General features: G+C 37.3%; 1 protein-coding gene across 1 annotated transcript; it reads left to right on the top strand.

Annotated features, from left to right (window-relative positions):
- The first annotated feature begins 3,715 nt into the window (after positions 1-3,715).
- Positions 3,716-5,159, top strand: LOC121631637 (putative protein TPRXL). The gene is made up of 3 exons (XM_041972642.1): positions 3,716-3,985; positions 4,067-4,941; positions 4,992-5,159. The coding sequence occupies exons 1-3, from the start codon at positions 3,748-3,750 to the stop codon at positions 5,157-5,159; spliced, it is 1,281 nt and encodes a 426-aa protein (XP_041828576.1). The 5' UTR covers positions 3,716-3,747.
- The last annotated feature ends 10,037 nt before the right edge of the window (positions 5,160-15,196 follow it).

The following is a 15,196-nucleotide window of genomic DNA, read 5'->3' as shown; positions in this document are numbered from 1 at the left end:
GCTGAGTGTTGAATGAATTGATTATTGTGGAGAAAAAACACTATATAATAGCAAAAAAAGTTCTGAATTATTAATATTAAATAAAAATAGTTTGCATTTATTTTCTCAGCTATCACTGTAATGTTAGGTCAGGTCAGTAGTTTGGGACTCATCCTCCTGCTTTGCAGTAGGAACAGAGACATTTGTAATGCAGCAGACTGGGTGACTGCTTTCAATCCAATCAGAAAAATATTTACATTTTCTAGATATTAGAAGATTAACTAGCAACAACCATATAGCGTCATATATGTTCCCCCACTAATCTAATGCTTCACCTGTGAGTCTACAGATCTGGAGATAAATTAGACTTTGTGTTGCTACATGAGAGAAACAATGACGTGGAGGATTGGTAGTCAAATCAGTTTACCTTCACATTGTTGGTGAAATCACTGAAAGCACCTTTAAGTAAAACAAATAGTGGGAGACCACCAGAAATAATGATTGTGATGCTTTTACAAATGACAATACATGATTGGAGATACTATATAATAGAACAGCTGATAGAATAGAAAGCTAGACTTCAGGACTTGATAAGTGGTTTTTCAGGGAGAAAACTCCATGTTGGGCTCCTGGTGAAAAAGACTGGGCAATGAGATTGCAAGAGCTTGGCTCAGCAATACTGCACCTTTACCTCTCCTTGATATCTTATTACACAAAGTTCTACCTTTTAAAATGTGATTATTTAATTTCAAAGACGGCTCCCAGCCGTTTTTGGCTGTAAATCTCCTCAGTGGTTTGCTTGTGACTGTATTCAGTTCATTTAAAACAATAGAGTTGTTCTTACTCTCAAATGTAAGTCGCTTTGGATAAAAGCATCTGCTAAATGACTGTAGAATAGAATAGAACAATAAACCATGTGAGGTCCTGCTATTTTTTGTTTATGAGCCTACCTAATTTATATACCATTTGCATCTGATTTAATGATGATAATGTCGCCAATACAATAAATCATAAAAAATGAGTGGTCATTTTGTTTTTGATGGTGTCTTAGCTGAGATTTGATTTGTTTCTCCACAGGTGATAAATGCATTTCATTTTCATGGAAGAGGTTATTTTGTATTTAAGTTTTGTATTTGTAATTTGTTTTGTAATTATCATGAGATAATTAATTAAGTATTTAAAAAAAGATAGATGGGTTTTTAAATATAAAGTATCACTCTTGCAGCCAATAATTGAATCTAAATGAACTTCATTGTATTTTTAGTGCTTCCCCTACAAACTAGCCTGTCATGTTTTTCTTTTAATTTCTTTTAATTTAATTTCTTTTAATGCTATTTTGATGGTCAAAATAGCATTAAAATTGCCAATTGGATGTATTACACTATTAAAATCTTCAGGGGGAGGGGGGAGGGCACTGAGTTTCTTTTCATGGGACCCAAAATATCTAGCAGCGCCCCTGCGCCTAGACGTGGAGAGCTACACAGAGCTACCTGACCATCACGCACATTATATTGATCTACAGCTGAAAAGCAGGGCTATTTATTTGTAAAATTTTTTATATTATTAATTATTATTCAATAATATTATTTAATTATTAATTCATTAATATTTATTCTATTTTCTACAGAAGATGGGTGATTTCTCCATCAGAAACTTTAATTTTATTTATTTATTATATTGCAGTTTCACCAACATTTAATTTAAAAACTGTCATTTTGAGTTTAAACAAATATTTGTCATTAACTTCAATAAATTACAAGTTTAAAAAGGCATTAAAATGGATTTTTTGTATAGAAAAAATATTGAACCGTGACACTAAAGTATAACTGAACCAAACCCTGAATTTTGTGTATTGTTGCACCCCTAATATATATTCAAAGGAACTATGGAGCTGCGCTCTGGCTGGTATCTTGTTTGGTGGTACAACTTAGGGTGTGGCTGGTCAGCCCGATCCGGGAGTGGCAGTCCCTTCTGCATTTGGTGCAGAGGAAGACTGTAGATGGTCTGCTGTTCTGGTTATTTATATATGTATTTATACATTGACAGGTGCTCATCATAAAATTAGAATATCATGAAAAAGTTGATTTATTTCAGTAACTCTATTCAAAAAGTGAATGCAACAACACAGAGGAGCTGAAGGCCACTATCACAGCAACCTAGGCACTCATAACACCAGAGCAGTGCCACAGATTGATGGACTCCATGCCATGCCACATTGCTGCAGTATTACAGGCAAAAGGAACCCCAACTAAGTACTGAGTGCTGTACATGCTCATACTTTTCATGGTTATACTTTTCATTTGTTCAGCATTTCTAGAAATCCTTTTTTGTCATGGTCTTAAGTAATATTCTAATTTCCTGAGATTCTCAATTTGGGATTTTCATTAGTTGTCAGTTATAATCAATATTAAAAGACATACACACTTGCAATAGGTCAGTCTTTTAGGAAGGAATGTTTACATTATCCAAGTTTCACTTTTTATATGGAATTACTGTAATAAATGAACTTTTTCATGATATTCTAAAAACGCCGAAAGCAGTGGATAACAGCCACGAGGAGAATGCGACTGGATATGAATTCTTACTCTGCTTTGCATGTGCAGTGGGCAGACACTACGTAGCCTTATAATTTTTCCAAGCAGATCCACACCTGATGCTTCCGTTTCTTGTCGGTTATCTTCTGCGGTGGCATTACGGCACACTTTAAGAAACACACTACGTTCATGCGTTCATTGCTGTGGTACAATATCTGCCCCACATGTCCAGACACAAAGAAGTTATAGCCATCTAGTGACTTGTATGCCTTCATCGCCTCTGCTGTATAAATTCCTGGCGTGTTAATGAGGTAGATATCGCCATACTGAACTGTCATTTCTGAGGACTGTCAACCCATAGATCGTCAGCTATTTTAAATGGGTCTGTAAGCTTTTCGCTAAATACAGTTAGCTTTGCACTGTACCTTTCGCGATCACCTGCACAAAGATGATCTAAATTAGTAATACCTAAATCTTTAGTTTTCATTATGTGAACAAATTTGGTCAAAATGACGATATACTTGTACACTACAATGTTTTGGTCATCACGAAAGCAGAGCTTTTTGCCCTCCAGCGTAGTGCGCATGCGCGGGATTACCGGACGTAAATAATAACATTCAACGTGAATATATACATATTCAAAATGTTGCCTGTTGTCAATAGCAACTTCAGAACCTCCCATAACAACATCAAGCATGATGTCACATAAGGACATCAAAGCGTGATGTCACTTTTATGACATGTTTAGAACAAGAATAGTTCCTAGTTCTACGGTCAGATCTCAGTTAGTCGAGTTCAAATTGTTGAAACGACAACATCGAGCGACGAGTTTTAATCTCCTGTAATCCTGTGTTAAAACAAGACAACGGAAACTTTTTACCGTGCGAAAGAGGCAAGTATCTATACCTTTAAAATCTGTTAACTTGCTTTAATTTTGATCACTTTTAAGATATTTCAAGCCACCAAAACCTTCTCTGTAAAACGTTCTGGTTTTTTTAAGCTAGCTAGTGTTTTATGAAAAAACTAATTCAATAAGATTATTTATCTTATTGTTTATGATTAATTCATTTAGATCTTACACATCAGATTGTAAATACAATTTGATTGGAATTTAATCATTTTGGTGGTGATTTTAATTCTTGGGATATATTAGATAAATTGATTATCTCATATATAAACTAATTTTAAACAGTGATTTAAAATTAAATTAATTAAAACACAAAAAAGGACCCAGATGGAACCAAACTACATTCCAAAGCCGATCAGGTCTGGAAGAACGAGGCTTAGAAACGTATCGTCACCAGCCATGCAGAAAGACTCTTCCAAGGCCTGCAGTCCTGTGACTGAGCAGGGATACACTTGGACGGCTCTCCTGGTTCCTAATCCCAGCAGGCCTGGAAGCCCAAAGCTGATAATTAAAAAGATACCAGTACCGGCCATTGAGAAGAACAGCCCTTCAGAGTATCTGCCTGGTGCCCGTCCTTCAAGTCCACCTGGAGGCTTCCATTCTGCCTTGCCCCCAAAAACATCAGGAATTCAACAATGGCCTTTTGAGGATTCAGAGGACAGGAAGAAGAGGAGGATGACACCAAGCTCCAGATCCAGTTCCTCATCGAGCTCATCATCCACTGCTTCATCCAGAAATTCATCCTGTGCCTCATCCAGATCTTCAAGCAGCTCTTCCCACCATCGATGCCATTCACCACCGAGAGATGAATATTGGACTTGTGAACCTGTTAAAGGTGAGCTAAAACTCATTTTCAGAAGGCATCTGATGACAAGATCCCCACCAAGATCCCCACCAAGATCCCCACCAGGATCTCCACCAAGCTCACCGGAGAGCTTCATCACTGTTTCCTCCAGAGGCAGTGTGTCCCCACGCTCCAGATCCAGCTCTCCTGATTCAGCGCAGTGGTCCTTTCCTTACACTTCTCCGGTGTCTCCACACTGCACACCAAGCATTAAAACAAACCAGAGTCCATCAACATCCGGAGGATTAAAAAGAAGAAACGAGGAGCTTGAAAATCTGCTTGAAGTCCCCCAGAAGAGGCAGCGGACAATGAACTCTAAGTCACCAGAAGTTCAACAATGGGCTTATGGGGTTTCAGAAGACCACCCCAAGGTCATCAAGAATATGAAGTTGACACCAACCTTTCATCACACTTCTGGAAGTCCATTTTCCCCCCTAAAATCCAGATACAACTCTCATGACTCTGCCCTGTGGTTTTCTCCTCCCACTCTTCCACTGGTTCCACGCTGCTCACCCCTTACAACAAACCAGAGTCCATCAACATCTGGAGGATTAAAAAGAAGAAACGAGGAGCTTGAAAATCTGCTTGAAGTCCCCCAGAAGAGGCAGCGGACAATGAACTCTAAGTCACCAGAAGTTCAACAATGGACTTATGGGGTTTCAGAAGACCACCCCAAGGTCATCAAGAATATGAAGTTGACACCAACCTTTCATCACACTTCTGGAAGTCCATTTACCCCCCAAAAATCCAGATACAACTCTCACGACTCTGCCCTGTGGTTTTCTCCTCCCACTCTTCCACTGGTTCCACGCTGCTCACCCCTTACAACAAACCAGAGTCCATCAACATCTGGAGGATTAAAAAGAAGAAACGAGGAGCTTGGAAATCTGCTTGAAGTCCCCCAGAAGGGGCAGCGGATAATGAACTCTAAGTCATCAGAAGTTCTACAATGGACTAATGGGGTTTCAGAAGACCACCCCAAGGTCATCAAGAATATGAAGTTGACACCAACCTCTCATCCACCTTCTCGAATTCCATTGCTCACCCCAAAATCCACATACAAATCTCATGACTCTGCCCTGTGGTTTTCTCCTCCCACTCTTCCACTGGTTCCACGCTGCTTACCACTTACAAGAAACCAGAGTCCGTCAACATCCAGAGGAATAAAGAGAAGAAACGAGGATTTTGAAGATCTGACTAAAGTCCCACAGAAGAGGCAGCGGACAGCAATCTTGATTTCACCAACAGAAATCATCAGGCAGGCTCCAGCATCATGTCCACCTCCAAAAGTGAAAGCCTGTCTAGCTGCGCCAAGTTTGTCAACACTCCAAACACGTTCAGTGTGGAAGGCACGTAAAATCGACCCTAAGTTGAAACCTAAATGGTTCAGACTATTAATGAAAAAAAGAGCAAGATATAGATAGAACACTTCCAACATGGAGCTCCACAATTAGTATTTAGTTATTCCAAAAAACAAAAAACAAAACAAACAAACAAACAAACAAAAAATAAAGCATGGGAGAGGCAGTCAGAAACAATGTTGGTCTTGCCTGCAACATGTTGTATGTCCATGGTGAACTCAGAGACAGTTGTAGGACAGTTGTTGTTGGGCAGACCAAGTCTAGGTTTAAAGCAGTTAAAAACTCAGCATTGCTCTTTTAACACTTAAATATGATCAAGTAAATTGTGTAATCTGACAAAAATTAAATGACACCCAGCATTTTTTGACTGATTGTTGAAGACTTCCATGTTTATATGACTGCAACAAAGATGTAAAGATGTTCACCAACACACATCAGTAGAACATGTTTCTGAGATTTACTTAATTTCTGTTCATCCATCCAAAAAGAAGAAAAACAAGGAAACAAAGATATGTGTGGCTTTCTTACTTTATTTGAGAAGTTAACTTTCCAGACTCCACATTGTGGGAATCTTTTGCTTTGTCAGTAATACTTCCTCCAGTGTTAGATTCTGCTATAGTCAGGTCTTCTGTCAGCTGCTGCTCTCAGCTCTGTCATCCTGAGATTGACCCACACCTGCGAGCATCCTCTGGGCTCTTCTCCTCATTTTTGAGGTCCTGCAGTCCTTTGAAGATAACTCTCTAACACAAAAACTCAGAAAAAACTACTAAATGTTCATACATTCATTTTTTTAACCTTTATGTAACTAGGAAACTCCCACTGAGATTAAAAATCTCTTTTCCAAGGGAGTCCTGGCCAAGAGATAGTCAAATTCACACAGTTACAACATGCAAAACAAACAACATTAATATAACACAGTCCATGAAAAACAGCTGCAAGCTATTGAGGCAGTCTCTGATACTTTCAGCTTGGTTTTGAAGGCTTTTAAGGGCAATAGCTCAGTCAATTTCCAGCATTTCTGTAACATATTCAATGCACAAGGAGCTGCATAAACAAATGCTTTCTTCCCGAGCTCTGTGTGGGCAAAAAGAACAGAGACCAACAACTGATCATCTGATCGTAAGGAGAATCAACACTTCTCTGTGTGATTAAAGAACAAATATAGGGAGGCAGTAGTTCAGGCATAGCCTTGTAAATAAATGTGTACCAATGACCTTCCCTCCTAGTGGCCGGCGAGGGCCATCCCACTCGTGAGTACAAGTCACAGTGATGCATCATGGCTCTACAGTTAGTAATACACTACAGAGAAGCATGATAAATTGTGTCCACCATTTGAAGACAAGAAGACGAAGCATTCATATAAAAAAGATCAACGCAGTCTAGCACAGATAAAAAAGTTGCAATGACAAGACATTTTTTTACTTTCAAAGGAATCACACAACCTAATATGAAAGAAAAAGCCCAATTTGAGTTTTAGTTTCTTCACAAGTTTTTCTATATGTGGTTTAAAAGTAAGGGAGTCATCATTCAAGACTCCAAGGTACTTGTATTCATGAACCACCTCTATGACATTCCCTTCAAGAGTGGACACTACTGGAATAGTTTCGGACACCTTCTTATTAGAAAACAACATTAGCAGTTCTATCAGACAAAGCTGTAGATGGTCAGCACTTTTGATCTGTTCAGCTTCAATATATATATAAATATATATGTAGTTGTACTAAAATATTGAAGAAAATATCTGCAGTTTTTCAAGAAGAAATCAAAGTTCTGGTGGATTTGTTTGGTTTTAAGTTTAAATTGACTTTTAACATTTGCAAGTTCTTCTGCTTCGGTGTTTTACCTGCAGAGCCTGATAAAATCCTGCAACACATTTATAAGAAAGATGCAAGAGTTCAGGGATTAACCTATCAAGAAAATATGCCAGTAATAAAACACAAAGATAAAATCTTCACTAATGTGACTATATTTGTAGGCTAGTTGACGGTGGTGCAAAACAAACACAAGTTATGAGCAACTGTGAAACAGACTTTGATTACTGTGAACTAATTGTGAGCTTTTTGGCTGTTACACCACATAGCAAAGGGTGGAATGGATAAGGGTTAAAAAACATATCAGGAAATGTAATTTTTTTTTTTATCTTTCTCAGCTGACAAATTATGATTAATTGGGATCATTTTAAAAGCACTTAGAATGATTTACAGAATCTACACTTCTCTGCATTTGAGCAAAGATTGTGTTTTCAGAGACACGTCAAAGTGTTTGAAGGTGAGCATTGCTTATCATGGTGCCTGTCTAAGGAGCGTAATTAATGCGTACCAGAAGCAAAACCATTAATCATCCAAGTTGCGACACATCTAAACATGCCACGTGGGCTGAATCCAACACTGTGCCTCAGGTGACACAGAAGAAAATAAATGACGACTAAGCGGCACTTTTAGAGGCCTGTGGGCTGAGGCTGAGGGAGGATGGAGACACATTAATCAGTGGAAAGAAGGTTCAGTAGTTTGATGCTTTGACACCTCTAGAGGCGGCTGAGCTGGAGACTGCATACTGTTTCTACTAACTTAAAAAATGAGGGAAGGCTTTACGCTGGAGAGCGTGGTTTGTGGCTGCAGAGTGATTTATAGATTTCATCAGAGCAGCAGGAGGTGCCATTTCTGTTTCCAAGGCAATTACTGTAGTTTGGATTTTACACTGGGTAAAAAACTCATAAAAAATGTAATGAAAGGAAGATTGGTAGAAAGCAATGAAAGGTTTATTTTTACATGCAGCTCTCATTTCATGCATGACTTACTACTTGCATTCTGGGGAAAAAAAGAGGATCATTCATTGACTTCAAGTTTTAGGAGGCTAAATTTTTGAGGTTATTTCAGAACCACACATCACTGACTCAGTCTGCTGATAAAAACCTGTAAGCCTTTATCCAGTTTCAGCCTGATAAAGCCTGATAAAGACTTTTTTCTAGCTAAAAAAGCACGACTCAGGTTTTTATTTTTAAACATTTCCTAAAATTGTAACTTTAAATGACATAATTAAAAATGCATAAACCAACACCTCACTGCATTTACAAGAAAATCTACAACACTATTGTCATATGTCATTATAAACACTAAATTGTTGTTCTAGTGTTTCATGAAGCCTGTAATGAGTTCTGTTGGCGGTGAATCCCACACAAGAGATCGACACTGAAAGTGAGTAAGATATATGAGAGGACATGAAGCAAGATATGAATTCTCACAGATAATTAAAGCTGCTCCAGTGGCTCCAGATGTTGATTAGGATGGTGGAACAGCTGGTGTTTGGTTGTAATTGCCAGGTTAGTGCTTTCCTGCTCTGCGGTGTATCTAGCAGCATTTGTCTGTCTACTGGGAAATGTCTGTGTTGCTCTATTTTAGCTGACACAGCATCTTTATAACAAGGACACAAGAAGAAACACTTAAAATCTTCCCATTAAAATCAGTAGACCAGGTAAGGTTGAATTTAGAGGAAAAAAATCCAAGTTCGTCAATGTAATTGATGGAGAAGATTGAATTAAATTTAAGGCTGAAATAGAATAAAAGTATGTCTACCAGGGGGCAAAAAAAAACCCCCCAAAAAACAACAACAACAACAACAAAAAAAAACCACATTGAAACCCAAAAATCTGATTTTTAGGCTATAAAATGCTACAGCTGATCTGAGAGAATGTCTACAAAATACTAAACCGAGACAACAAAGACAGAAGTCAGTACACACAATCAGGCAATAACACCTTAAAGCCTGTAAATGCACTTTTTTGCATGAAAACACATACTTTGTGATAAAAAAAATAAATCACTTCCTAAAACAGAAAAACTCTGAATTATATTGTTCTAAATCGCTCTGATGGAACTGAATCAAACAGCTTCTCCTCAGTTTTAGGATGGCAGCAGCTCAGGTGTTAGAGCAGGTCGATAAACTGGGAGGTTTGTGGTTCAAATCCCACTTTGTCCTTGCTACTCTTCGGTGTCGTATTGCTGGTGTATAAATGTGTATGAATATTTGGTAGTGGAACCGCTGGCGTGGACTGGCCATCATGGTTCCCTCAGTCAGTCCCGGAACAGCTGTGGCTACAGATTACAGATTACCACCAATGTGTATGAATGACGAGTAGTGGAGTAAAATGCTAAAATCTGTACAAATTTAATCCATTATTTTGTCAAAGTAAGTTTTGAAGGGCTTAGAAATCATGACGTTATAACACAGCAGATGATGCTTCTGCTCGATAAACCCCCAGTACTGTATGTGGCCAAACATTCATTGGCTGTATAAGTTGTATCCTTATAAGTTGCTGTTCTTATTTATTATTATTATTATTATTATTATTTTTAATAAGGAAACGTTTAAAGATGTGTTAAAATTTTGTGTAGCAGATTTTGATGACCCCCAGTTATTCACTTTGGGATCTGGTTTAAAAAGTTTGGGATTTCAGGTTCCCATAACACCACATCCAACTTGAGCACTTCATCCCATCTCTGTGTGGACATGGTCTCAATTCCTAATCACAATGGTTAAAGCCTCGGGGACCCCCTGTGCTCTTTCAGAGACCCTCTTGGGAATCACTTGTTGGGAATCACTACTCTAAAGCATCACTGCTCTGACATACACAATATACTGTACTGTTACTGTTAAAAGTACTACAGTGTATCAAGAAACCACTAGCTCTATCTGACAACCAGCTAACTTTTGTTTCTTCATCGAGCAAAATTAGAACAACTTTAGCAGCATCTTCAAACCAGGCATTTAGATGGAGGTAGTGAGATGGCATTTTAAAATATTCAGGCTTTAAAATAGCCACCATACTGTATGTACATACAGAAAATTAGTAATAATTTATTTACAGCACTATGTGCTGTGCTTCTGATGAACTGGTCTCCATGTCTGCATGTCAGTAACTGCAGAATGATTGCTAACGCTAAACATCTCATGTCCGGATTATTATCATCATGATCTATGAATAATATGGAGCCCATGCTCTTATTCATTATTTGTTGTCAGTAAATCTAAACATTATTGTTTTATATTTGAAAACTTAAAAAATGGTTTCTTTTAGAAATATTATGTTAGCTTGATAAATAACAGTGAACATTATTTTCAGGATATTTAAGAGGAACATGATTATTAGAAAATGGAGAGGCAACGAGGGGAATACTGAGATACAGTCTGGACGAAATGTTGTTTTGCACAGCTACTGTTTTCAAGGCTCCACTGTGCTGTTCTGCTACCTCACTCCCACGCTCTGCCACTTCACTCATCACCCTTGAAACCTTGAAATTACTGGAATCCATCAGCTGTCACATGGACAGTCTGTGAAAGCTGAAAAACAGTACAAGAGAACATAAAATGGAGCTCTGATAGCTGCTGCATCCCTGCACAGACACAGCTGCTGGTGTGATGTAAAGTACGTAATCTTGGATCTACTAAAAAGAAAATGTGAAGTCAAAAGGCTATAAAGGAATGGGTGTCCCATTTTGTTGCATTTGCTAATTTGACAAATTTTCACGAAAAAAAACAAAAAAAAACAAACAAAAAAAAAACAACTTTCATTTCCATAAAACCTGGAACCACTGGTGGGGACCATAATTATTAAATTCATTTATGAATGCAAATCTGGCCAATAGATAGTGTGTCTTAGCTCATCTAAGTAGATTAAACTTTTGATAGCAATTATAAGTTAAGCAAATCTGTATTTAATGTTTAGCAAAAAGTTCTGCTGCACTGTGATTTTGTATTAAAACCTCCTTCAGCCCTCGGAGGATCTGCCTGTGGCTGCTGCTCAGTGATGTCACACGTGGGAAATTCATTTCAGATTAAAAACAAATGCTGTTAACTTATATTTTGTGGACAGCTTTGCAACAATAGATCCTCCTTTTCTAGACTGCTGTATTTTGTATACATTGATCCTGTCAGTTCAGCAGAGCCTCTTACTTTACTGCATCAGTTTCTAAAATGGTGTTGAAATACCACCTCTCACCGGCCATTGTGGAAAGCTTACTTACTGTGCAATGGCAAGAATACGTTATAAAAATGCGAATGACTTCAAACTTGCTAGCTTGCCTTTTAAAACTTGACATTATTTTACTGCTGTTGACTCTGTGACCTTACATGTGGACAAATTGGTTCCTACACTGCCCCCTACTGGTTACTTGCATATTGCAGCTTGCAAGTTCGCAGCTTTCAGTTATATTTTCTACATATATAAATTTCTTATAAATCGATATAGATTTGCTTTTTAAAGATTATTAAAAACTTCATGTCCAGGGGAAAAAATGTTAGAAAAATGGTTCAAGGACAAAAATTCATACAGTCTGCACTGAGGCAGACAAGTTACCACGGAAACAACCAGCCTCTGGACAGCAATCAATAGTTTAATTAACACCAAATATAAATGTAAAATTAGAAGAATCTTGCAGAGCCCAGTATGATTTTATTATCACATCAGTGGATCATACTGAGAAATTCTTATCTCCAAAACCGGTATCAGGGAATTCAGTGTCCCTGTTTCCAGCAGCAAACTGAAGACAGCAATGTTTGAATGAACAACACCAAACAACATTAAAACCCCCAATCTGCCACTTATTTTTCTCACTGCCACATAAAGTTAAAGGAGAGGTGCAGATGACTACCAAGGAGGAAGGAGATCCATTTTGTGCTGTAAGTGGAGCAGAGCTGATGGCTGGAGAAAGGGGCCGATGGATGGGGCACAAAAGGATGTCATCTGGAGGGTATTTTTAGAGTGTGAGGTGCGCTGATAACTGGCTGCCGGTGCAATCTGCCTGCAGGTTTCCAGCAATAATAACTGTTCTCGTTCTGCATATTCACTCAGTGAAATCCTATCATGCAAAGGAACGAGACCTAACACACACAAAAGCACACATTCAGAGTTATGAAAAGACTCTGAGCACAAAGATGAATTCAGGCCATGGAAAAGGAAGAGAGATTTAAATGAACACATTGTTGCTTAGGAGCAATTTTCTGAGCTTGAAATCTTATTTACTCTCATTACTATTTTCTGCAGAGGAATCCATTTAGATTTCCTGACAGCTTTTAAGTTTCAGTTAAATGAAGAGTTTATTACATAAGTGGATTAAGATGTTAAAATATTTTGTCTTTGTGCATGATAAAAAGTTTAATGTAGTCATCTGGTGTCTTTCTGCATGAAGCTGATGCACAAGTGCATTAAAGTGCAATACCATGATCACCAGGCGATGGCCCTAAAACATCCCAGGCTCCAAAAGACTCAAATTTAAAAAGCATAAACCTTTCTCATCAACACTTTGCTAAAAAGTGTCATCGGCTAAATCCACTCCTTAAACATGTTCTGCTGAATAAAAAAACAACAACAAAAAAACAAACAAACAAACAAACAAAAAAACAACTTTGTACTTAAACAGCATTAAAGATACTACTATATACATATCTTTGTTTTTACTGCTACATCACTTCTGGTTACCAACGGCCGACCTGACAGCCTTTCTACTGAGAGTCAGGTTTTGCATATATAAGTATAAGTGACATAAATGACCATTGACTCCATGGATCGGTTGAAACTGAAAGAAAGGCCAGTCTTGATGGTGATATAAAATGTAGCAACTGCACCAACTTTACGGTGTAAAACATCTCAAAATCCAGAGGTTTTATATCATGTAAACGGCATGCTTTTACATGTTTATCCACAGAAAGACTAATTCAAATAACCTGGACTTGTGTCTTTGGGGTTGCCATGAAGCGATGTAACGTTTTAACAAGTCATGCCTAATTAAATGTTGAACACACAGACACCTCAATGTTAAAATTTTCTTCTTAACTCAATTGTGTCTCTAAAAAAGAGCCAGTAATCTATTAACTCTGGTATGTACTCTTGTATGTGTGCATGTACTTTTTTTATTGCTGTGGAATGAAAATCTGCATATGATCCTCGAAGTTGCCTCTCATGCTGAAAGCTGCAAATCTGTCTAAAGAAGATGGACAAACCACCATCTGTCAGACCAAAGGAGGGGCAAAAGTCAGAAATAATCTAATCTATGTGTATTAGGCTGTTTCTGTTTTGCTTTGAAGACTCTGATCAAACATAACCTTGTGAGCAATATAATGCAGGTTAATCTGGCCCACAAATCCTGATTACAGCATTAATTCATCCTCTGAACAGATAGCTCCTTTAATGATGGAGGATTTTTAATGGGGCAAAAGCATAGATGGACTCAACAATGTGCTGTCATTTTTCTCTGGAATATTTATGGTGTGTACATACATTTGACAAAAATTAAAATACATGAACATTTCTGCTCCAGATTTCCTGTGTCCCTTGCAGTTTAATGAAAGTGTATATTGTGGTGTAAGTTTACACAACCAGCTCATTCAGTGAAACAAATATTTAGTGTGGTGGGTCCATTTAGTCATGTATATATTTTATGCTGGGGTGTTACTTAAAACACTGTCAATTCAATATTCAGTATGTTTTTATCTATTTTTTTAATGTTTTATTCATATTTATGCCTTTATATAATAAAAATATTCTAAATTAATTATTTTCATGTAATATATTATCTCCTGATCACCTTTGAATAGTGAGAACAGTCAGTTATACAACAACTAAATATACTGAGGACTTTATTCTTCTACTTAATTTCTCTTTAAGTGATTAGTTTCATTCCTAAAATGATCAAATCTCAGAAAAAGTTTGAAGTTAACCAGTGTGTTTATTAGTGAAGTGTTCAGCATAGAAGTACATTCTTACTTACATACAACACTAAAAAACAAAAGCCTGGCCTAATGATGACATGGCAACAGTATTATTTGTTAACAGTATGCGGATTTTTTTCCTTCTTCTTTCAGTTTATCAAATTAATTTGCGCATCTATTCTCTTCTTCTCTCGACTGTTCAAAGAACAACAGCACCACCTGGTGGAAATAAACACAATTTCTAAATGTTTTCACCATGGACTGTATTTGAAGCAGATTTTAATTGCTATAACGATTAAAGTACTGATGGGACATTGTTAACTCATCTTTCTTAAGTGAATGGTTGAATCGGCATAAAAAGCAAAGTAAAATGCATAAGTTTTGACTTTAGGCCTGAAATACAGCAAGTGCAGCATGATTTGAGTTTGAAGAGTGGAGACAAAGTCCAGGCTGTTTCTCAACATAACTAATCTGGATAATTCTACTGAACTGGAGGCATGACATAGAAATCCAACACAAAACTCAGTGGTGTAATAATTAGATGTTTTCAAGGATGAGCTAAGTAGACTATAGGCTAATTTAGTTCAGGTTTGAAGAGTCTCTTACAGTAAAAATAAAATGGCCATTTTAATTAGTCTGTTTTTTTGTTTCTTTTAAAATCAGAACCTGGTCCAATGTGGTCTGGGTGCCAAAGGCAAAAAAAAAGAAAAAAAAAAAAAAAAAGTCACTTATGTGAAAATATTGTGACAATTAATTCAAATCCTCTCTTTTTTAACATTAATCCAGTTTTAACAGGATATGGTCTAATGTGGTCAATGTCCCAAAAAGTAGTGGAATCGTCCTTTATGCATTTAGTTTAAAAAAATCC

This window comes from Melanotaenia boesemani, chromosome 20 (genome assembly GCF_017639745.1).
Source record: "Melanotaenia boesemani isolate fMelBoe1 chromosome 20, fMelBoe1.pri, whole genome shotgun sequence".
NCBI classification, from domain to species: Eukaryota; Metazoa; Chordata; class Actinopteri; order Atheriniformes; family Melanotaeniidae; genus Melanotaenia; species Melanotaenia boesemani.
This window is presented reverse-complemented; position numbering and strand designations above follow the sequence as displayed.

Bases quoted from the DNA above. Each gene is read 5' to 3' on its own strand.
- LOC121631637 (XM_041972642.1), top strand. From the start codon at position 3,748: ATGGAACCAAACTACATTCCAAAGCCGATCAGGTCTGGAAGAACGAGG. The intron at 3,986-4,066 runs GTGCCCGTCCTT...AATGGCCTTTTG, and splicing joins CCCTTCAGAGTATCTGCCTG to AGGATTCAGAGGACAGGAAG. The intron at 4,942-4,991 runs GTCATCAAGAAT...CACTTCTGGAAG, and splicing joins TTTCAGAAGACCACCCCAAG to TCCATTTACCCCCCAAAAAT.